General features: G+C 30.6%; 1 protein-coding gene and 1 long non-coding RNA gene across 2 annotated transcripts in view; both read left to right on the top strand.

Moving 5' to 3' along the window:
• Positions 1-1,325: 1,325 nt before the first annotated feature.
• The window catches only part of LOC111626722 (CD109 antigen-like), a 73,257-nt gene continuing 49,580 nt past the window's right edge, over positions 1,326-25,002 (top strand). The window contains exons 1-19 of the mRNA XM_023370203.1: positions 1,326-1,412; positions 2,062-2,157; positions 2,251-2,414; positions 3,765-3,974; positions 4,100-4,170; positions 5,376-5,519; positions 5,587-5,629; positions 6,055-6,139; positions 6,401-6,500; positions 8,583-8,705; positions 8,800-8,868; positions 9,977-10,177; positions 11,801-11,950; positions 12,235-12,370; positions 12,469-12,613; positions 15,699-15,804; positions 15,919-15,927; positions 16,753-16,962; positions 19,288-19,387. Of these exons, the coding sequence (XP_023225971.1) occupies positions 1,363-1,412; positions 2,062-2,157; positions 2,251-2,414; positions 3,765-3,974; positions 4,100-4,170; positions 5,376-5,519; positions 5,587-5,629; positions 6,055-6,139; positions 6,401-6,500; positions 8,583-8,705; positions 8,800-8,868; positions 9,977-10,177; positions 11,801-11,950; positions 12,235-12,370; positions 12,469-12,613; positions 15,699-15,804; positions 15,919-15,927; positions 16,753-16,962; positions 19,288-19,387 (2,212 nt within the window). The 5' untranslated portion in view covers positions 1,326-1,362. The remainder of the gene's footprint in view (positions 1,413-2,061; positions 2,158-2,250; positions 2,415-3,764; positions 3,975-4,099; positions 4,171-5,375; positions 5,520-5,586; positions 5,630-6,054; positions 6,140-6,400; positions 6,501-8,582; positions 8,706-8,799; positions 8,869-9,976; positions 10,178-11,800; positions 11,951-12,234; positions 12,371-12,468; positions 12,614-15,698; positions 15,805-15,918; positions 15,928-16,752; positions 16,963-19,287; positions 19,388-25,002) is intronic.
• On the top strand, positions 19,668-21,976 carry LOC111626707. Its single transcript, XR_002756916.1, has 4 exons — positions 19,668-19,822; positions 20,486-20,596; positions 20,718-20,805; positions 21,952-21,976. It is a non-coding gene; the product is annotated as an uncharacterized LOC111626707 (long non-coding RNA).

Genomic DNA, 25,002 nt, shown 5'->3' with positions numbered 1-25,002 from the left:
GAGGGACGGAACCCATTTTTTGTAATATTTCCAGTTACTTGTATTTTTGAAGTAAGGTAGGTCTATCTGCTTTTTGTCACTGTGTGACTATATTTAAAAAATAATAAAGATAAATTATAGAGATTAATCTTTAAGAAAGTACATGGTATTTGTTAAATGTCAAAAAAAATATTTTTTTGCGGTACAATAAACAATTACATCATAATTTCATCCACTTTTCACTTATAGGAGAGTTTTTTGTTAACAGAATAATACAACATTTTGCAGTTACGACTCTCACAGTGAGGGGTGAGCCAGAGCTTGTATTTCAGTGGAAAAGAAAACACGAAGTTTTTTCTTTTCTGACCCTTAAAGATAATGCCTATCTGTGAAACTTAACTAAACCCAAACATCAATCGATGTAATTTGAGATAATTTCTGCAGACTTAAAATTTGATATGATTGTCTTTATACATGTACATATTGATAAATTTTTATAATTACTATTCTTCTGCCATTACATGCCATTTTTATCCAAATATGCATTTGGATAACTGATCCATCCTAATATACATAAATGGTTTAATGGGGTCAGAAGTTCTTTCTACACCCTGTTTTTCTATTACTGAAACAACCTTTTCTGAGTCTATAAATGCTCTTTGCTTCCAATCTATTTTTAAATTATCATAGACAGTCCACAAATTTCGAACATATCTCTCCGTGTTCAATTAAAGACTAGTCTTTCATATTATTTTGTAATTTGTATAAAGAATAGGTGAGAATCCAGGGGAGTTGTTTTCATATAAAATAATATTCGTAAGATAAATAGATCAATAAGAAAGTTATCGAGGTTTTATCAACTTTTAACTATGATATACCATCTGTCAAGTTAGACATATTTAAGGAAGATTGCAGAAAATACTTAAATTAGATAATGATTTTGCTGCACGCACGATCTTGATTAAATTTGGGCTCTTTGGTGCTGCAGAGAATGGTCAATCTTCCCACAAAATAGGTAAATGAGAATACATAAACGAATATTCTCAATTACTGTGTTTATTTATATGACATGACGTTCTTATAAACGGTTAATGTTTCAAAATATCTACAAATTTATATTAATTAACAATTCGTGACAGATTTTATATACTAGTAAACAATGGGCGTTTAATATAGTTTATCACTTATACTTTAGCACGATAAATGATAAAATAATTATATCTTAACTGCAATTATTTTAGAGTACTTATGACATCATACGAATAAATTATCATTCTTTTATTGCGACGTTATTAAATATTTTAAGCGTAACTTATATAAGCACTGTCCACAGGTTATATAAGCACTGTATATTACAAACGAGATACTGTATCACAGAAAGACATGACGCTGCCTATGAATCTTTTGCGTAAGATCTTCAATAGCAATTTAAAGTAAGTGATTTTATTATTTATAATATTTTATTTTGCAAAATATATTTAATAATAAAATTATAACAATTAATCAATTTGCTTATGGGGTACTTTTTGATGGACAACTGGCTCCTGTTTAGATGTATAAGGAAAACGAAAAATGCTTACCTAGGCCAATCCGTTGGTGAAGAGAAAACTCTTGACTTTATAGTTTGTGTGTATAATAATACGCTTGAATTTGGATTGTATAAATGATAGAGCCCTTGATACAGCATGTTTTCTAATTGTATTGGCTTTAATATTATTACTTATTGTTATCTAATCTTTTCTTGGTTACGTGGTCAATCTATTGCTCTGAGACTCCGGATCGAATCCAAGCGAAAAACATTAAAATTTCTTAAGAGCAGTAAGTTCTTCATAGATACATAAGAAATTGATAATTGATAGTTACTTAGAAACTGAGGTACTTTAATTCCCATGACTCAATCTCCTACTATGCAAACTTCTAGTAGCTTCGATGCATTCGTTATTAATTTTCGTTATTCATCATTACGTACAATGTTCAAAGATATTTAAAACTATGTTTGAAGTATTACTGTTTGTATTACTTACATTTGTATTATGCACAAATATTTCATTTAGAACTATTAAAATTTTCTTATTCTTTCAGAAACTGGACTTTGCTTTTACTCATAATTATTCAACCTGTTTTTGCATGTTGGGGGAACAATAATAATAATAGGCCCATAATTAGAGAATACGAAGGGTAAGATATGTGGACTGTAAAATCTTTTTGCAAATACAGTATTTGAAATGCTTCGGATTAAATTTTTGATAATATTAACTTTAATATTTTCAGAAAAATTTTTATTGCAGCTCCTAAAACTTTATCTTTAGATACAAATGAAATGATATCCATAATAGCTTATAATGTTCATAAGAATGAAGTAATAGACGTTACAATAAAGGACTATCCTGGAAGGACGAAAGTTTTTTCATACACGAGTGCTGTTTTAAAAAGTGGTGTGTATAAAATATTTAAAATTTTTCTTATTAAAAGTAGTTATAAATATAAAAATAATTTTATAATTAAGTGAACATATTTTTTAAATTTTCATGCTTTTTACAATATGTAATATGTTTAGAGTTTGTTTGACTTATTCTGTGAAGTAACTCTTTTAAATGGATATATATTCTCTTATGCCAATGCGAAGATACTAAAGGGTTAATTACAGCTAATTAGTCTGTTAAATTAATTATAATTCAAACCCGAATCTTTACCGGAAACTTCCTGGCTGCTCACCAAATGATAAGATAACAAACGTATCAAATATTCCTCTGAATCAACAGTCATTTCGATGTTTGGACTTATGTTACAACCTTAATCAAGACATTCGATTATTAATTAATGATAGGAAACTGTCAAACGGAGAGAATTATGAAATAAGACACGCCACGATAACAGCTAGAAAATATCTATAATTCGTCGATCGTCCGGTTACTGAATGCCCATATCTGACAAACCAGGACATTAAATCAAAGTCTCCTGAATCAATTCTCACGCGCCATGCCGTATTAAAAAAGCTCGAAATTAAGCCTCGGGGCGTACAGTACTGTATATCCAAGAAGAGTTGAACCGAACTCTTGTCCAAGCCGAAACTGTCGCCTGTCTTTATAAAGGCCGATAATGATCCTGCATTACGAAAGGGCCACATCTCGTCCCCACTGCAGAGGTATTAACATTAAACAGTTTATGTAAATACTCTCTCTCTGTCCATTAGTTATTAGTTAAATTTGTTTTGTTTAACTGGGGTTGATATCAACTATTACCCGGTCACCAGCCTACCTATCGACCTCCAACTCGAATGTTTTAAGACCCTTATATTGTCCAGTGAGCAGGTCTTACCGACTCGTCGCAGAGTAAGTGTTCTATAGGGACTCCCCCTTGGCCCTCAATTTCTCACACGACATCTTTATGTGTTATATAATAAGCATAAATAGAGAACATCTTAGTAAATAAAATGAGTAATGAGTAAAATCCAAAACAATTTGAAAAACCTCAGAAAGTTTTGGGGACAGTCTATTCAAATTTTTTGATTCTCATATCTCGATATCCAGCAATCCCATTGTTGGGGTCACTAAACTCACAATAAGCCAGGTAAATGACCCTAAGAGAAAAAGTCTATATGAAAATGCAAGCTATTAATGTTCAGTTTTGTAGAGTCTAAGGACCTATTAAGCGTTAAAAGTTAGAGCCAAAAGTCTAATTAAAGCACGGAAATCAAATAAGTTTACTTTCTTAAAAATAATAGTAAGATATAAAATTCTATGTTTCAAACATAAAAATAAATAGATAAAATGTCTACGTTACAGGCATTCCACTTTTTGTGAACTTTAACTTGCCTTCTAAAGAACTTTTAAAGTACGTACAAATTGACGAATTTGGTACACCACATCTCTACGTTGTTGTAGAAGCAAAGATAAAAGGAAAGTTTAACGCAATTAAAAATGTAGCTGTTGACTACAGTAGAGACTACGTTTTTCTTCAAACGGACAAACAAATTTATAACCCTCGACAAACAGGTAATACTTAAAATATGAAATTATTAAATGTAAGTAAAGTGTGTACGATGCTATAAATGAACTAGTCACAAGTTTATTGTATTGAAGAGCAGTATTTGAATTTTATGAATTTAATATTTTTATAGTACATATTCGAATTATTGCGCTGAACGAGAAGCTGTTACCTGAAAACTATAAAGTTCGAGTACAGATAAAGGTAATATACAAAGATTAATATAATTAACAAATTTAGAACTTAGTACACATACAAAATTGAAGAAATTGTACCGGGCAAATGAAAGTAGTAAACACAACATATAGGCACCTTATTTTGGTGTTAGATAGGTGAAGATACACCAGAAAACTCTAATTATCTAGTTTGTTGGTGATGGAAGAACCCATGTTTAGAGTTCAGTGATTTTATATACTTGTCCACTGATGACTAAATGATAAAGAAAAACAACAGCACACCTCACAACTGGCTTTTACTTGTAGCTTTCTGCTGGTGTTTGAAGTTTTATCTGGATCTGTTATAAACGTAATATTTACGTATTTTTTAATAATCTTATCTAGGTTTGTAAACCTACATATTCACCAATAATCTAATAAATAAGAATTAGTAAACACTGAATTTTGGTCACAGGTTAGAGCCAGAACAACGTGTTAATTATTAATGTAAACTTTTTTAAAATTTCTTTTCTGTATATAATACTTAAATAAATGCAAGTTTTCTATAAAAAAAAATCTACCAAGGAGGCACATTCCTATGACAGATCACTAAAGTTGTGCGTCGCTGTATCTAATCAAACTAAATAAACCAAAGATAATGCAAAGATTACCTTTGACCATTTAATTATAATGTTAAATTTTACTACTAATTAGAAATAAGTCTGTGACAGATTAAAAAAATTATTCATCTCATAAATATTAATGAAAAAAATTCAATTGAAGAAGATCAGCGCAATATTGAATAAGTAGACACGTAACTAAAAGTTAATTACAGTAGAGCGTCGTTTATCCGAATCAATTGGGAATTCGGATAAACCGGTTATGTACGAATTATTTTTCGGATAACCGGTTATGTACGAAAAAATATATTAACCTATCTCGTGTTGAAATTCTTCTCCGTTGCGTGTCGCTTCGCGTTAAATTTTCGTCGATGTTAAACCTAACGAAAACTTTTTAAAGTAATAATCATGGCTATTGTATCTTTAAAAATGATTTTTTTTATGTTTTACAAACGAAATATATACATTGAAAAATATAAAAACAAATAAAAATTATACTTTAGTCCGACTGGAATTCTTTCGGATAAACGACGCTCTACTGTATTAATTTACCTTATAAAAATGTTGTATCATCTAAAAACAGTATAAAAACATGTGATTTTTTTCATCTTAAAGTATTTTTGTTTGTTTTCAGAATCCTCAAAATATTATTGTTCAAGAAACCCTTCTCACAGACCCATGGAAGCAATCATCTGGCCAATTTCCTAGAATTTATTTTACCCTTCCTTCATTTTCCATATTAGGAAAATGGAAAATAGAGGCCTCATACGGAATTCAGGTAATTATTTTTCGTATAAGTATTCTAATAACCTGTATATAATTGTATTTAATTGGATGAAACATAGTTTCAGAAAAAGACGTCTGTGTCATTTAATGTAGAAGAATACAGTAAGAGAAGTTAATAGTTAGATTATACAGAATGACCCAATAGTCAGTTTACCTTATAGAAATACTACCTTACAAACCAACCATTCACTGGGCAATTAAAATTAAAAAGTACTGGTAGTTTGTTGCGGTTAGGGACTCACTGTTATGTGGTTTTCCAACTTTTATTCACTTGTTTGAAAGTAAATAGTTGTCTGTTTTCATTAAAAAGTTTCTTGTGACCATTTTCTTGGTAGTTCACATAATTGTTGAATTGCTTTCACACATCAGTTTAATCCTGGCAAATTTGCAAAACTCAACGAATTCCGTTTAAAAGTCAAAGTATAATTCATATTAAAAGTATTCTCTAAGCATGGTTCACTGAATTTTGGGTCAACTCTTCGCAATTTTTAAAAATATCAATTCTACGAATTTTTTTACAACTTTAGCATTACCAACATTTATTGTGAAGCTTCGAGTTCCAAATGCGATTTTGTTCAAAGATGAAAAAATTGATATTACTGCAAAAGCTGAGTAAGTGTGACAAAGTAATAATATGTAAAAATATGAATTATTTTAAATAATTTGAAATCTTAAAATGTATTTTTTCGTTCTTTGCATCCCCTAGTATAAATACCTGTTTGTATAAAACTAGATCAATAAATGACCTGACTGGCAATAATTCAAATTATTTATGGCTTCGCTATTATATAATGTTGCAAGATGAATTAATTTTGAAAGCTTTGTAGGATGTAGGACTAGCGATATGTTTAACGTGACTTGAATTATTTACAGGTATATTTATGGAAAGAAAGTTAATGGAAATGCCGAGTGTAAATTAAACATCGTGATGCATAATAAAAAGATACTTCAGGCAGGAATTAAAACTGTGACAGTGAGTGAATTTTTGTATTATTTCTTGTTGTCTAATGAGTAACTTTATTTGATAAATCTGAATTATTTTATTTTATTTTTAACTGTCCCTTAAGTGTACAACTAGTCCACAATAGAAATAACATAAACGAAGATTGTCCACCAGTGGCCGAGTGGTCTTCGTACCCTAAACACTGGGAGTTCGGTCGTGGGTTCGCGCCGCGATCGGACAGGCTTGGAGTTTTCCGGGTTTTCTCCTTGCCGATAACGACTAAATAGGAGGCCAGTTCCCCATAAAAGTCCTCCCAGAAGGCATTAGTTCCCCTCGCGTAACATCGCGCCCCAGAGAATGCAACGGGAAACCACTCTGGGTACTAACTTTCCCTAGTACACACCTTGGCGTATTATTAATCTGCGCCGGGTGTCGCCGACGTCAGTAATCTGATATGGCACGAAGAAGAAGCGAAGATTGATATATCGAAATTAACTTGGAGTAATTTTAATGGATTCATCAACCTGTTAAAATTTCTAAGGGCATTCAGAGTTCGTTCTTCCAAATCAACACTGCCTGTTCAACCATCAAGAGCTAGTACTAATTACTGTATAATACTGTGATTGTGTTGCTGGCATTTTAAAAAGTTATCTTAATTTAAAATGTAGATAAATAATATAATTAAAATTTGTTCTCTTCCTTAGCTATACTCTTTCATAATGACGAGTTTAATTGGTCTGAACTCAAATATATGTTTTGTGTTTGAAAATAATATTTTTTGAGTTTTTGTTATATAAACAAGGTAATAAATAAATATTCATTTTACTGTATTTAATTGCAAAAGAATACAAATATTGAGGAAATTAATTCCCCCATTTTCCTGTATTAGAACATTGTGTCCTTGTCCTTAACTCCGAAACTGTTTATTATAAGAACGTTTTATTAAGCCACTTTTCTAACGAGGTGTTCCATCGTGATCTTGAATGATGCAATATTTCATTAAGAAAATGGTTTGTTAGAGTCTAAGAAGTAAAAAGTGTAATAGATATACGATATGTGTATACATATTTAATTATCAAATTAATTATGCACACTCTAAAATTTAAAAATTATAGTATTGAATTAGCTTTATATTTTTAGTTCAAAGATGGAGAAGCAAAGATTTTACTATCTACTGCAGAACTTTTAAAACAATCAGGACTTAAGAATTTTCCACACAACAGTGAATTATCCATCAATGTTTCTGTCACTGATGAAGCAACAGGAATAAGAGAAAATGCAAAAGAGGAACGTATTAAAGTTTCTTCATCTCCATACCTTTTATCACTTAAGTATATTAAATCCTATTACATACCAGAATTCGGAAATGATATAGTAGTAAGTACATAAAAAAGGTATTAAAAAGTACTTGCTTAGTCATTATCTAACAGATGTTTGTGAAAACGGTTTTGAAAATGTATATTTCAGGCTAATGTCCTGTACATAAATGGCAAACCAGCGACGAATATCTCAGTTTCAGTTAAAATAACAAATTCCAATAACAGATATATCAATACAATATACAGGAAAAAACTAACGAAAATGGTGACGTTTTTATGGGATTTACTCCACCTTTTCGTGATACATATCTGCAAGTGACAGTAAGTCTTTCTTAAATTTCGTTTAATGTTATATCTTTACAAAACCAAATCATGTTTAAATAAATAAACATGATTTTTCTTTGTGACAGTTAGCATTCAATTTGCTTAAATTGAAATTTTTCTTCAAAAAATGCATTTTGTAAATTTAATTCCTTCTATGCCGTAAGGGCTGTTACAAAAATTTTATCATGTTCAGCGTGGATTTTTTAGGTTCGATATAAAGATCATATATTAGTCAAGAAATGGACTTGACACAATTATATAAATACAAATTTCTGAGCACTCTTGTTTGTGGAACCTCACAATGGGAAACTGGTCGTCAGAAAATTTTCAACAGAAATTTCAATTACAGATAACAATACATGAAATCTTATAACTGAAGAGTGCGCAAGAATTGTTGTCGTTAGAACTACTGGAAACACCCCTGAGCACTCCTTTTATTACAAATATTACATATTTTTAACTTTATCAGGTGACAACAAATGATAGCAGATATGAAAGTGGACAACAAGTAACTGAAACACGACGAATACATAAATTTGATTACAGAAAATTTATAGCGCTCTGGAGATACTATTCAATGCGAAAAGCAAAAGTACGTAAAAAGTCTTTAGTATTGTATAATACTTTTTAAAATAAAAATAGTTTTTTTAAAAATTCTAGAAATACATTTCTTATCTTCCACACAGATTGGTTCAACCTTGTCTGTATACTTTAAAGGTAACACAAATGGTCGAATTGGAAATGTATTTTTCATAGTAAGTATAAATAATTGAATTTTCTTAAACACGTTTCTAATGACGTTTTTATTGATGAGGAAAAGCAGAGAAACATGCGGGTAATTCGGAAAAAGAGAAACTCTGACCCAACATGTTTGGAACTGACATCCATAGATCATACAGTCGACCCCCTATAAGATCATAGATACGTTCCATTCTTTAGGAATCCGATTTCTTACGAGTCGTTCCAATCACAGCCCGACACGTGTGAAGTTTACGGACTACGGCTGTTTGAAAGGTTTTCTTTCATAAAATTAATCGATTCTAGACTAATCCGACTCAACATTTCCAAAATACGTATATATGTTTTGGAAATAATCCGTATAAACTACGCTATAAACAAAAAATTGTAGGATTACTTACCGAGTGTGCACCATTCGACATAGTCATTGCTAAAGCTTGTTTTCGTCGCGAAGCAGCACACCAAACCACGACTGATTTCTGATAACTTATTTTTCTGCGAAAACTTCGTTGAACTTCGGAGACATCATTAATATAAATAATTTTTATCGCCGTTGAATAAGAAATGTTTCTTTCACAAGAAATGTATAAAATTACAGTACTGTATTAAACTTACGGTACCGAATTTACATACTGTACTGATGATAGCGTAAAATCTCCGTAGCGTGACACCACGCGACGGAAAAAATATATATAATTATAATAAAGTTACAATGAATTAAGTTAATAATATAATTATATGTACAGCGCCTAATTTATATATAATATTGTACAGGCAATAGTAATCTCTCCGTAGCGTGGCGCTACGGACGGCGAGAAAGTAGTTCGGCTGCCCAATGACGTTTCACGTAATTATAGAAGTTTTTTTTATTTTTTTTTATAGATACCGTCTCAATTTTTTCGCAGTTTTATAGGAATCGTAATTATAGGAACCGTAATTATAGGGGGGTCTACTGTACTTGGAAAATTGTATGCTCGGATTAGATCGCAATTCTCCCAGATCGGTTTTCTGGTATCTTAACTGTCTTGTACTTTTTTTCATTTTGGAAGTTTTTACAATGCATATAAAAACTGCAACTGTAATTTATAATAATTCATACAAATGTCATTTCATATTTATAAACAGGTTATAGCTCGTGGAAGAATTCAACTTATGAGAAATTTCTACTCAACCTTAATACAAATTCAATGGAGACAATTAAGTTTTGTTATTACGGCTGAAATGTCACCAGTTTTTAAACTTCTGGTATTCATGTTAGTGGATAAAGAGCTATTCGTTGATTCGATAAGAATAGAAGTAGAAGCAAAATGTCAGCCAAAATCTGAGGTAAAATGTCTTAAATTTGTGTATAATATAAACTGAACAAAAATAAACGTGTTATAGAAAATAGAAAATAAAATTAATTTGTTTATTTAACCTATATAGCAACAAACGTCAGTATTTCGAAATGTTGTATTCTTTTTGATGTAGTAGAAAAATCTCTAACAATGAGTTTTGTAGCTTTCCCGGCTGTTATAACATTTTATTAACAAATAACTTTTATATTCTTAAGTGTAATACATAAAGTTGTATTTTACGCAATTTCTTATAAAATTTAATTAAAAATTACGTCTGTATTATTAACTATAAAGTAAGGACAAAATGCATTATACTGAAAATAGTGTGAGCTTTCAAAACTATTACAAATACATTTAAGTATTTAAATTTTTATGTCCACCTCTGCCCAAGATTTTTCCACCCCTCTAACTTTAGTCACTGAAATTTGAAAGTACCAATTTTTTATGGAATTTGACAGTGTCATGCATATATTCAAGCTATCTTGCCAAATTTCATTGAATAAGTAATCTTTACTACATCTTGAGATATAAAACGAAATAGATACCAACATATGTATGCAGACACACATGCTCACATATACGGAGTTCTTTTTTCGTTTTCATTTTTGAGTTCAGAGGTTCTTCAAAATTTGGTATTTGCAAAATTCTTTGAGAGTCAAATTTTATACGAATCCAGTTCTTTCCCATGTTACATACATAACGGCTAGGAAAGTAAAAGGAGAATAGTGACTTTCGTTTAATTTCGAAGTGTGTCCTATTGAAGTGTGAAGTATAATATTAATATATTATAAATTTGTTTTTTTTTGTTATTTCAAAAATGGTAAAGATTGCAATAAATAAACTGACAGAAAGAATAAAAGCAACTGAGTCACAGTTTGCATCTGACAAAATCTTGGCTGAATGGAAAATTCTGAGTTTCTAATGTCTAATACAGGCAAGCTTTTCAACGATGAAATTTGTCTTAAAAGTCATTCATACTTTCGTTGAATTGATTTTTCTGAAGAATTCTATCTTTAGTTATTAATTTTATAGGTAAACGATGACTATTTGATTAAATTTGTTACAAAACACATGTGCAAGATTAAACTTTTTAGAAGTTTAATATTATAGAATATATAAAATTCTGGATGTTTCTAAAATATTTTCCAAAATAATCAGATATACATCCACAAATTCACTAGCAATGAGTAACATGCCTGCTGTCATATAGTTTAATCAATTACTTGAGTTTGATGGAAATCAAATGTGATATACCAAAGGGAGATGTCTACTGATAGGCTTTATATGAGAAACTTGTCGAAATCAAGTAATAGATACATTAAGAAGACCCGAAAAACTCCACGAAACTAGCTTATCAGTTGGCGCGAACCCAGTATAATCGTTCAATCGGTTAATGTACTCGCCATTTGAGACCGAAACCAGTTAGTATAATTATACCAAGATAATACAAACGTACTCATAATTCTATATGATTAGTTTTTAAAAAGAAAATAGACAAAATAAATATTTACTTGTGTGATTTTGATATATTCTACAACGCCACTTTTTATTGCTATCTTAACATTAATTGTATGATTTAATTAGTAAGATGTTAAAAATTTTTTATTGTTAGGTCATAATATACCCCAATTTCTCAAAATTTGAGCCAGGCGGAGAAGGAAAATTCATAATAAAAGGAGAACCAAAGACTAAAGTAGGATTGTTTGCAGTTGATAAAGCTCTATATGCGCTGAGGAACGAACATAGACTTACAAAAGAAAAAGTAAGTAGGATTCTACTTTTTTAAAAATCTTTTCTTTTCGTGCTTCTTTCTAGCAATCCCTTTTCGGGTTTGTTCAGTACCGCAAAGGACTAAACAAACACAGTAGCAAGGGTTAAGGTTTGACGTATCTGGAAGTAGTTTCCTGGGAGTTTTCAAATCGTACGGATCTGATCTCATCCGATACTGCTAGATCATTCGGACTATAGTATCAAGTTCTTTGTAATTTAACAGAAAAATAATTTATGTATTAATGAAACTTTTAAACAGTTTGTCTAATTCCACAGTTGTTTACGAGAATAGCACAATCTGATTATGGTTATGGATTAGGAAATGAAATAAATCCCTTAAAGATCCTTTCTGATTCTGGTATATTAATTTTTGGGAATTTCCGAATAGCAAATATGAATGGTCACTCTATAGGTAAAATTCTTTTACACTTGTACATTATTGTAAAGTATAACAAGTAAATTTAATACTAAAATTTCAAAATTTTATTTGATTGAACAAAATTTCTACAGGAAATAATCACTTAAAAATGAGTGGCTTCAAAAAGGAAGAAGACGATGTCGTTATCGATAATGAAATTGATGAAAGCAAGGAAAACGAACCATCAATTCGAAGTGATTTCAGAGAAAGTTGGTTATTCGAAGATTTCGAAATTGGGTATTGTGTTTGGTACAATTGCAGATGTGAATTATGCTGTTGGCAATGTTTGCTATAGGCACCATAACATTGACCGCGGTGCCTATAACAAACATAGATGGCAACAAGATGGCCACCGAAACTGCCGTCATTAGGTTCTACAGTTGGTGGCAAAAATCTTTCGCAAAGGACTTCGTGTAGGACTTTTTTTATTTTCTACCGATAAATATTGTTAGAATCTGTGATAGGCTTGGGTGACTTGCCTACATCTCCTGAAAGTAGGCTTTAGGCTGATTTCGCGGCTATATGTCTGGAAGGGTTATATTCAGAAGTATGATTTCCTTCACATTTTTGTTTGTATGGACATGATCGACAGTTCTGTTAAGGACCCAACAACATTATTCACATCTGCATTCTTACGTTTTATTTCATTTATGTTGGTTGTTTAACACATTATATCAATTTTTCCAGATTATTTCTACTTATGATTAGTTTGAATAGTATACTTTATCCATATCTACTCCATATTCTATACAGTGAAAAACTTCTGCACAGGCACACAGGCGCTCTTTGTACCTCATAAATCAAGGGAGCCTAAAAATTCAACTTTCAAAATAAAAATAAAAATAATTTTACTTAATTATTACTTTTTTCATAATAAAAGAAATTAATAATTTAGCAGCATTCCCTAAATTAAATTGACAAATGAATAATGTCAGCTATGACATTTTTTATGGTCAATGGATTACTAGATTTTTTTATTTTTAACAATTTTACCTATTGAAACATAGTAATTCTTGTACCCAGAAGTTTCAATTTTCATAATTAATACAATTTGAACATCAGTAACGTTTTAAATACAGCAAGGCTGTGTAATTTCATATTGCTTAATTTCTAATGTTGAGTAGAATGCATACTATATGGTGTAAGGACTGTGTGAATATTTAAAGGGGTGCCTTCAAAATTAAATTGTTTTTGGGACCTCACGAGTGCTAAATTCACCACTAATTTTTTATATATATTTTATAAATTTTACATGTTTAAAGCAAAATGTTCCATCACTGCCAACCGGAACCGAAACCAACACTACAAAGAAATGCTAACCTAACCTAGGTTTAATTAACTATAATCAAATCAATCAAGACAAACAATAACTTTATACAGTTTCTGACATATTATCTTTCAATTAATTTGATTTTAATTCTAATTTAAATTAATTAAGTAATTCTGATTTTATTTTTAACTTTAGGTGAAGTTTCAGTATAAAGGTCAAAGTTGTAAGGTTTAATTTAATTTGAAATTTAAACGAAATATTATTAAAGTGAATTATTATTTTCGTCTTGATTAACTAGCTACCTAGTTACGTATAAACACAAATGAATTCCCTGTGCATCGATACTCCCCCATGACAAGTTGGACATGCTGGCTTATCGGTTTTGCCGGCATACCAGATGCTGGCAAACCCGATAAGCCAGCTTGTCTAACTCGTCTTGGGACAGAATACCTTTGTATTTATTCAATTTTCTCTATATCTGTGATGTCGGTCGGCTGACATTTGACAGTAATTTTGCATATTTCTCTTTCCTCGTATCGTCGTTCGTTTTTTTCTCCATATTTTTTTCTCTTTTTTAATGTACTTGTCCCAGATGGCCATGAGTTCAAAATCAGTCATTTAAATTAATTTAATTTTCTATATTTATAATACTAATATGTTTTTTTTTTATTTCCTTTTATTATTTTTCTGACGTGTAATATTTTTTATTATATTCATAACGATATTACAGTTATATTTTCAGTTTTCAGCTATTGCTATAATTTTATATTTAAGTTCAATGGAGCCTTCTGTTTGTCAATTCTTTATGTAGTTTTTTTTTCCTTTCTCCTGATTTTTGGTATACAGTAGGTTGCTACAAGTACATGGAATCAGATAAACCACATTTGCTTTTTTTAACGTCTTGTAAATTTTGTTGTTTCTTCTTTTGGGTTTCCTTATTAGCCAGTTTTTCAGGTAATCAATGTTTTCTTTGTGTAACAATTTGAATTCTATATTTTTTTATTTTGTTTTCTATTTTTTCATACAACTTTTTACAATAGATAATAAGTTCGACGACGTTTTTGTGCGGGCAAATGAATTGTTATATAAACATGTTTGTTTTTCCACGCTTCTTTTCCTTCTCAAATAGAAATGTACCATAAACAAAATTGAAGACAGTCTGCCCAAAAGGGACCACAATTTATTATTTTTGTGTTCCAGACAATACACATTCCTGGCAAGAGACCTTTCCCTGTAGGCTACTTGTTGCCAGAAGTTTAAAAAGTTTTATTTAAAAATAATCTCCATCGGACGAAAATTTACAGAGAAATGTACCAATTTTGGTTTCATTTAAGCTATTCTTTCAAGCTACCAACAGCTCCAAATAAAGATTTTTATTTCATAAACACCCAGTTTTTCAGTAAATGTTTTATAAGTTACAGTAACTCTTGTAATTGGGCAGCGAGATGACCATGACAATTAAGGATTTAGCGTACTATCTTAGGGATTCGAGATCAAATTAAGGCAAATAAACAAGAGTGTTTTTCAATGGAACTCAGACCATAGAAAAATTGGCATCGATTTTCATTTTTTTATCTTTTAATGCACTCATTGAGGGTCCGGAAGAACCAGTAATACACATTGTTAAAGACACTATTCATGCTGACAGCGGATAAAGGTAAAGATGCAGACATCTTAACTCTTTCATCAAGTTCTTCATGAAATTCTCATTTTTTATCAATATGAATCGCTGTCTTCATCAAAATGTTCGTAATCTCCCATATACGGAGTTATACTCGACTTTCCATAGTTTATAATGGATCGAAACGAAGTTTTTATAGGTCAGTAAATAATCTATAACATTTAAGATATGAGAAAAAACTAAACGTTTTATCTGTGTTATTTCATTTTTCTTTTACTTTTCATACTTTATTAGTGCAGCTTTAACACAGCTAAATGAGCAAAGTCTACATTTCTACTTTACTAACTTACTTATATTAAAGTAATTTTAGAAGGCACTGCCCCTGTTTTATATTGAAGAGTATTGGCTGACAATAAAGAGTTTTCTTACAGGCATAATGGAATTTCAGTGGTCAATACGAAATTACCAGACAGCATCACAACGTGGATGATACAAGCTGTTAGTGTTTCACCTCAATGGGGAATCTGTGTTACCGAGGTCAGAGAAATGGAATCATTTAAAAAAATCTTTCTTAAACTGAATATCCCATATTTTCTCGTACGCAAAGAACAGTTAGATTTACAAGCAACTGTATTCAATTATTTTTTGCAGAAAATCCCAGTAAGTACAGTTGACGAATAATTTTATATTTTGTACTTAGTATTTCAAACGTAAATATTGTATTATCTCATAAAATGTCAATTTATGGCTAATATTATACGAAATAATGTTATGTGCATTGATTAATTTTAATTAGCAACATTACTTGTTTAATACAAACTACTATACTGCTAGAGACTAAATTTTTTCATAAAGGTGTTACTGATATTGGGTCCAATAAGATGGTTTAGAATTGAGGAAACTTTGCTTTAATCTGAATATGACAAATTATAGAAAGGATTGAATTGTTGGACTATGGCAAAACAACGCTTAGATGACTTTTTGAGGTGAATAAAAAACTTTCTTTCCAAGAAAACGTTTCACAAAAAATTACCTCTTGTTTAAATGTTAGACATGTGAAAAAAACAAGAAAAACTCTACGTGGCCAGCCCATTGATCAGTTCAAATGCTTGAACCCACGTGGTAGGGAGATTTGTGCTTACAAGATTTTCTATGGAAAACTGGTCCCTATTAAGATGTTAGACATGTGAAGATTATCTGGAAAAATCCGTATGATGGCCGTTTGGTTAGAGCTGAATTCACTACCCTCTATAGGTGTTCAGTGAGATTACAATGGCTGTTTATAAATAGATCAAAATGAAAGCAACATCCTTCAAATAATAATTTCCAAAATTATAGTTTAAAATATTATTTTCGATAAGTAATTCTAATTTTTTCAAAAATTTATATATGTCTGTCTATATTGTTCTGTTACTTTCAAATGGTTTTATGTACATTTAAGAACAGGTTGTTACGTAAAAAATAAGGCGTATTGTATTATTTTAGGTAACTGTTTATATATATGGTGTGAAAAATCTACGTAGTGAAGTAAAAGAAGGAGAGAAAGGCAAACAAAAGATAATCACAATCGAACCTCATTCTACAGGAACAGTGCATTTTTCAATTGTTCCATTAGTGGCTCAGGATTATGTCATTCGTGTTGTAGCTCAAAGTCCTTATGGAGGAGATATCGTGGTCAGAAAACTACATGTAGTGGTAAGATATTTTGTCTTGAAATTTCTGAAATATCGTATAAAACACAAAACACTTTCTTTAGATTTCAGATTAAGCATGAAAATCACATTCATTTCAATGATATATGAAAATATTAAATTTGAGTTTGCAATCCTCTTACAAATCTGATTAAACAATATATTAAAAATGTTCTGTATTTTGAAGAGGAACGAAGATCTAATATTTCACTAACTAATTATGACTCTAACAGATTTCCGTTTCCACGAAGAGTTCGTAGCTAAATACTTATATATTTACAGTTATAATAACTTAAAATTTATTACTAAATAAATTTAAAATATATAAATGGTTTACTTACAAATTAAGACTTAAATGCTGGTATATATAAATTGTGAGGTTTGCAAATACTGTACTATTTTCAGTAATTATTGTAATTCATTTTAATATCAATCAACGGCGTGCCTTAAATTATGCATGGTATATTTATATTTATTTGACGTTGGAGTAACTGCTTGCTGCTCCTGAATAACTAAACGGCGCCACTTTTAGTCATTGTAGTGACCGTTTAAATTATGTGATATTATACCATGCTCGTTTTTTGAGAGCACCAAAGAAAAATTGAGAACTGTATTCCATTTATTTGTGAGCTGAAAGTGTATGAACCACAAACTGTGTGTTGTCGTTTCTCAATGATCTAAACAAGAATAGCAAGCTACGGTTTATTTTTTGTGATGTGGACAAAAAATTTAGTAAATTCCCTCCATCGTTCTGAATGAAATGGAGGGAAATTACTTTTTAATTATGATATGCATACTAAGACGGCCGGATGGCCGAGCGGCCAAGATTGCAGCCTACTGCTCTGGGGGACCCTGGATCGAATCCAGGGTCCCCCAGAGCAGTAGACTTTCTCTGCCCTGTGGGCACTAAGAAAGCCTCTTATAGCAGGCCCATTGTGGGTTCGGCCACGCTCACAATGAGACGACCGGGTGGTGAGGGACAGGTTCCGACATATCCGAACGGACCACCCCTGAAAAATTACTGGGGATTCCTTGACCCGTCTGGATCGAATCCAGACGGGTCAAGGAATCCCCAGTAATTTTTCAGGGGTGGTCCGTTCGGATATGTCGGAACCTGTCCCTCACCACCNACATCGGCAACGATGTTTCTTGTTTTTCTTTTTTGTTGGTTTGTTGGATCTAAAGTGATAAAATAATCCATTTCTTCAGTAACACCTTCAGCCTGAAAATGTTTAAAATAATGTATGCAAATTATGCATTCGTAGATCATATAAAGTTGTTAGAACGTTTATATTTAGGCTATACTTTATTAGTAATTTTTTGCATATTTTTATAAATATGCAAGTCGTATAAATATATCTAAAATATACACTATTAGTAACTTCTAAAACACGTTATTCTGACATTACTAATGGATTTTAGTCTTAGAAATCTATGCACTACTTCTCCCTTTTACAACTTATTTTATCAATGAAGTTGTTATTGGTTAACAGCCGAACCATATATGCTTTCTTTTCTTTTAATTTCGTTCTATGACAACTCTATGGAAAAAATTTTATAAGTACTTTTAACACTTCTATCCATTAGGATGCATATCTGTTTTTTTAATTATACTTTCTCTGCCCTGTGGGCACTAAGAAAGCCTCTTATAGCAGGCCCATTGTGGGTTCGGCCACGCTCACAATGAGACGACCGGGTGGTGAGGGACAGGTTCCGACATATCCGAACGGACCACCCCTGAAAAATTACTGGGGATTCCTTGACCCGTCTGGATTCGATCCAGACGGGTCAAGGAATCCCCAGTAATTTTTCAGGGGTGGTCCGTTCGGATATGTCGGAACCTGTCCCTCACCACCCGGTCGTCTCATTGTGAGCGTGGCCGAACCCACAATGGGCCTGCTATAAGAGGCTTTCTTAGTGCCCACAGGGCAGAGAAAGTATAATTAAAAAAACAGATATGCATCCTAATGGATAGAAGTGTTAAAAGTACTTATAAAATTTTTTCCATAGAGTTGTCATAGAACGAAATTAAAAGAAAAGAAAGCATATATGGTTCGGCTGTTAACCAATAACAACTTCATTGATAAAATAAGTTGTAAAAGGGAGAAGTAGTGCATAGATTTCTAAGACTAAAATCCATTAGTAATGTCAGAATAACGTGTTTTAGAAGTTACTAATAGTGTATATTTTAGATATATTTATACGACTTGCATATTTATAAAAATATGCAAAAAATTACTAATAAAGTATAGCCTAAATATAAACGTTCTAACAACTTTATATGATCTACGAATGCATAATTTGCATACATTATTTTAAACATTTTCAGGCTGAAGGTGTTACTGAAGAAATGGATTATTTTATCACTTTAGATCCAACAAACCAACAAAAAAGAAAAACAAGAAACATCGTTGCCGATGTTTTATCAGGTGTATATTTGATATATTTATGTTTTACTCTTAGAATATTTAATTCCAATTAACTACTGTTATGTTAGAGAATTTTTAATCTTAACAATTATATTTGTTTATTTTATTTAATATTTATAAATGGCGTAAATGTAATAAAAAGTAAAAGACGTAGCAGAATTTTTCGAATTTCGTTCGGTAAATTGAGTAAATATTAAATGTTTTCGGTATATATTTTTAACGTATGGTATATGTTTCATCGGTATACCATGTAATTTTATTTGTGTTCATTTTTAGACTAAAGTGATTGCATTACAAGCGTTATCACAGTATTTAATAGCATCTAAACCCAGAGACATATCTCTAACGTGCAATATTTCGACGAGTCATAACAAAGAATTGGTGAAAACGGTGAAAATTAACAATGAAAATGCCTTTGTCCTTCAACAATTAGAGGTAAGCAAAATATTTGTATAAATTTTAATAAATCGATATAGGCCTATTTTTGAAAAGCTTCGTCCATGTTTAATGTCTTCTTCTATATCAATTGGACCCGTAGTTTATAATTTTCTCTATTTTCAGCGGTCTTAAAAATTTTAAGACAAGAAAACACAACGGCGATTTGCTGACATGGCAAATCGCCGGTGTGAAATTTAACCCCTATTTTATTTATGCACACATTATGTAAACCCGGCAAGCTCCATATGATCATCCCTATGGTGTGAAAATGACAAACACGAGTGTTCAGTGGTTTTAGCCATCCGGCCATTAGCTACTATCATAGGGAAAATTGCTTAGTGTCTGTGACATATGTACCGCTTTTGGTTTTCCGGTGAAGTATTATTTAATGCTGTTTTCTTAAGTTATGTTTGTGGTTATAGCTTCCATTTTCACTTGTATTCAATTGTTCTTTCATTTAATTCAAATATTTTCGATTATTCTCTCAACATATCAAGAAGCAGTCTATTAATTGCACAGTTTTGGAGCCAATTTTGACTCTTTTTGTTTACATACTGTGCTTTTTACGACCTCTTTCTTATGGAAGTCACAAAATGTACCTACAAATTATAAAGTAGGTATATTTTCAATAATAAAAAATTTAAAAAGTTTTTTGTACAGGTAAAGAAACTAAATGGAATCTTATATGTCAACGTGAGTGGAAAAGGAGTTGGATCATTATCAGTAAAATTAAGATATAATGTAGCAAATGTTGGATATCAAATATGCAATGTAAGCATTTTTAACGCAAATTTATTATGATATAAATAGATGATTTTAAATTTCAATTATGAGATTAAACGTGTGAATTCAGAAAAGACTTTGGCTAAATTTGCTTATTTATGTTTATTAGTACAAAATTACTGTACGTGTTTCTAAAGTAAAGGAGCAGTTTTCAGTACAGAAGAATGGCATTCATTATGAAGAAGGAAATAAAACAGGTAATATTTTGCAGTTATCCTAAGGTTAGCATGTCAGATTCAATTTTGAATTTAATTTCGTTTATCAAACAAAATTTGACTAAAACGTTAGGATATACCGATTCATGGAAAATTACCATAATTTTGAACACTTATGAAGCAAACACTATAAAAGTATTGAAATAATGGGCACTATCCTATGTAATACGTCTCATGTTAGGCATGTTCTAAAGTTACTTTTTACCTTATTATTTTTTATATGTGCTGTATTTATACACTGGCAGACCTAGAAAAGGTATTTGAACGCCTTGCAATTCAGCAATTAAGAACTCCTCATTTAAACTATCTTATTTGCGTTGTGCAGCTCACACCGCTGGCACACGCGGAATGTACCCAACATCCGCGGAAATACAAAGGTCGGCAATATGTAACGCAGAATCGCCTATAACTCATCAGTTTTCAAAGGCTTAATCATAAAAGTTAGTGGGTAGAAACTTTGGACCTTTGTCTTTAGAGAACTGTCACTCAATGTAGGATCTATTGGTTTCACTACATGCATTCAAGGTTGATTCTATGACATGAAATCACGTTGGTAAACTCAGCAGGTTGATATTCACACCACTTCCTCACACATGCAATGAGTTCTGTGCCACTCAGAAATACTGTCCTAAGTCGATGTGCCTACAGACGACCAAATACAAAATCTGATGGATCCTAGTTCTGAGCTTCTCGAATGATAAACGATAACTGTCTTTGTTAATGGTGGCAATTTCGAGATAGAGATAGAAAACCTCTGTTACCTACCGGTGATATAGTAGATTGTCTATTTCACCATCAATTACTCGTCATTTGCATAAAATAAAAACAATTGTTAATGTTCGCTTGGAAGCGAAAAAATGTGAATTCTAAATACCGAATTTCATGCTTAAAACATTACAAATGAAAATGTTTTGTGTTTCTGCGTTACTTCTTAACCGACTTTTAAATGTTTTTAGCACGCATTAGAACTCTTCACTATGTTGAATGGTTACTGAATTTTGATTTTCTAACATGTTTAACGTAACTATAATAATTTATATAATTCTCCGTAGTGTATATTTGTCTAAAAATATGTTTATTTATATTTTTTTATATTTCGTAATTACAAATGATTGAAATACAAACAAGATCCAGAAGTATACAGATCTGAATGCNCACTATTATACATTTAATATATATTATAATTTACATAAATATTAATTTACTTATTACAGGATATAAAAGAGCATTAACTTTTAGAAAACAGGATGGCTCATTCAGTATCTGGCCACAAAAACCTTCAAGCATTTGGTAAATAAATTTTTCAATCTATTATAATACAGTATATATACTTTTTCAATATTGATGTTATTCATGAAAATGTCTGACCCAACAGTAAGAATAAGTGGAATATATTTATTTGTGCATTAATTATCATATAAATATTATTTCTTGTAGGTTAACTTCGTTTGTTACGAAACTATTTTTTCAAGCCAGCAAAATAATTTATATAGACGAAAATGTCACCCGCAAAGCTATACAGTGGATAATTTCTAAACAAAACTCTGATGGCTCATTCGAGGATCCTTATTCCGTTATAACAAGAAATACAATGGTGAATTTTAACAATATTTACAGAAAAAATTTCAGTAAGTAAATTTGACTATAAAAGTAATTACTGTATTTCTAAAGCACGGAAGCGACGGAAAAGTCTCCATGACTGCATTTGTTCTAACCGTATTGCGAGAATGTAAATATAATTCATTAGTGAGTAGCGTAATATTTTTTATTTACACATTAAAAATTAAATTAAATTCATTATATGTAATCTATATCTTAGTATTTGATATCTAGAATATAAATGATACCCAACTGAGAGCAAAATCATTCTTGGAAAAGCAGTATGAATCCATAAATGATCTGTATGTTATGGCATTAACTGCTTACGCACTCGCAGTAACAAATAGCCAGAAAAAGCATCAAGCAAACGACAAACTTTTGAAAATGTCAAATTACGATAAAGGTAAATTTATTTTTAATTAATAATTCTATAAAAATTTGAGTTATAAATTGGCACGTTATGAATTGAGATTCGTTTCAAATTACTTTAAATAGGACTAAATCATAGATATTGGGCTAAATCTTCAAAAACCGAATCGATAGAAATTACTTCGTTTGGTCTTTCGACTCAGCTCGAATTAGGGAATATGTCAACGTCTCTTTCAATTGTGAACTGGTTGAATACACAACGTCTTGATAACGGATTCTACTCTTCTACTCAGGTATTTAAGAATTTCATTGTCAAACTAACAATTACGTAGTCGAAAAATTTTTATAATTTGAAGAGAAAAAGGTATGACGAATACATTAATATATACACTAAATGCATAGAAAAAATTGTCATTTTTTCTTGTGCATTTAGTGTATATTCATTTCGTGCTCTGTATAATATATAAGTTTAACTTATACAATGACAAATAATCGTGTTGTAACTTAAAACTCTCAAATTTAAGTGCTTTCTAGTGTCATTATTTTAATTTCCTAATGCGATATTTGCATGAAACGTTTAAATAGATTTTAATTCTGTTTTTTGCTGCTTCCAGAGACAGAAGTCTGTTAGTAAACAGATTTGCAACTAAATATTTTATTGATGCACAATTGTAATTTATTGATGCACAAAACAAATTGTAGTTGTAACTAAAGACTGGATAATAATGAAAAAATTAGAAATCATAAATAAGAAAAATTTCAGAGAACTACCGATAAATCCAAGAAAAATAATATATGAAGAATTAAAAAAACGAATTAATATACTACACAAACAAAAAGAGGTTACAAAAAACGAAAAGATATTTATACTATCCGAAGATAACGAAAGAACCCCTAGACTAAACATTCAACTAAAAACTCATAAACAAAATGAAAAGGTACGACCAATTGTTGACTTCAAATTTACTGTACTGTATAACTTAGAGAAATATTTAAAGGAGAAACTTAAAGATTATGAAAACTCAATTTATTCTATTAAAAATATGGAAGGATTTTTACAAGAATTAAAAAAAGTTCAGATAAATAATACATCTAAGCTAGCTAGTATTGACGTTGTCGAAATGTATCCGTCAATCACATGGAAATTGATTAACAATCAGTTAAACAAAATGAATGTAGAACCTTATATTATAGATTTGATTGAGTTTGCCTATAAGAGTAACTATCTAGAATTAAATAATAAATATTACACGCAAGAAGATGGCATTAGTATGGGGTCAGTTATAGGACCGAAATTAGCGGAATTAATAATGATTGAAATTGACATGAAAATAAAAAACATTTTAGGCATAAATTTCTATAGAAGGTATGTTGATGACATACTAATAGTATATAATGAAGCTGAAATAACAACAGACAAGATAGAAGAATTAATAAATGGTATCCATAATGAAATCAAGTTTACTATAGAAAAAGAAACAACTGATAACAGCATAGCATACCTCGATGTGATGATTAAACGGAGAGAAAGAAAATTAATACTTGAACCTTTTAGAAAACAATGTTCAGTCAACAAGACATTGAATTACCGTTCGAATATCCCTTTACATATAAAAAAGAATATCTTTTATATGGAATATACGAATATACTTAGTAGAACCAGTGAACAAGAGACAAAACAGAAATATATAAACAGTCTAAAAAAGAAATTTAGTTTGAATGGATATCCTACAAGATTAATCAACAATTGGCAAAAAAACATAGATAATAAAGTTCCTTTTCCTTCCAAAAAAGATGCAGAAAAGAAAATTAAATACTTAAGCTTTCCATATATAAAACATGTATATGAAAAAATTAATAAAGAACTTAGGAAAAATAACATACAGCTCGCACCAAATTATAAAAATTTAATATCTAGATTAAATAAGAAACAATGTTCAACAAATAATATAGAGGATAAAAATGAAATTAAAAATGTTGTCTATAAAATACCCTGTACTTGTAAGAATAACAGTTTTTACATAGGAGAAACAAAAAGAACATTAAAAACACGTGTTAAAGAACACATATCCGATTTAAAATATAGTCGTCTGAACTCCGCTTTTTATGATCATTGTGTAATCAATAATTGTAATATAAACCAATCAAATATACAAATTTTACATAAAGAAAAACGGATTTATGACAGAAAATTTAAAGAAAGTGTGGAAA

This window comes from Centruroides sculpturatus, unplaced genomic scaffold (assembly GCF_000671375.1).
Source record: "Centruroides sculpturatus isolate CEXI.00-Female unplaced genomic scaffold, Cexi_2.0 scaffold438, whole genome shotgun sequence".
In the NCBI taxonomy this organism is placed as follows: domain Eukaryota; kingdom Metazoa; phylum Arthropoda; class Arachnida; order Scorpiones; family Buthidae; genus Centruroides; species Centruroides sculpturatus.
The sequence above is the reverse complement of the archived record's forward strand: the minus strand, read 5'-3'. Positions and strand labels throughout refer to the sequence as shown.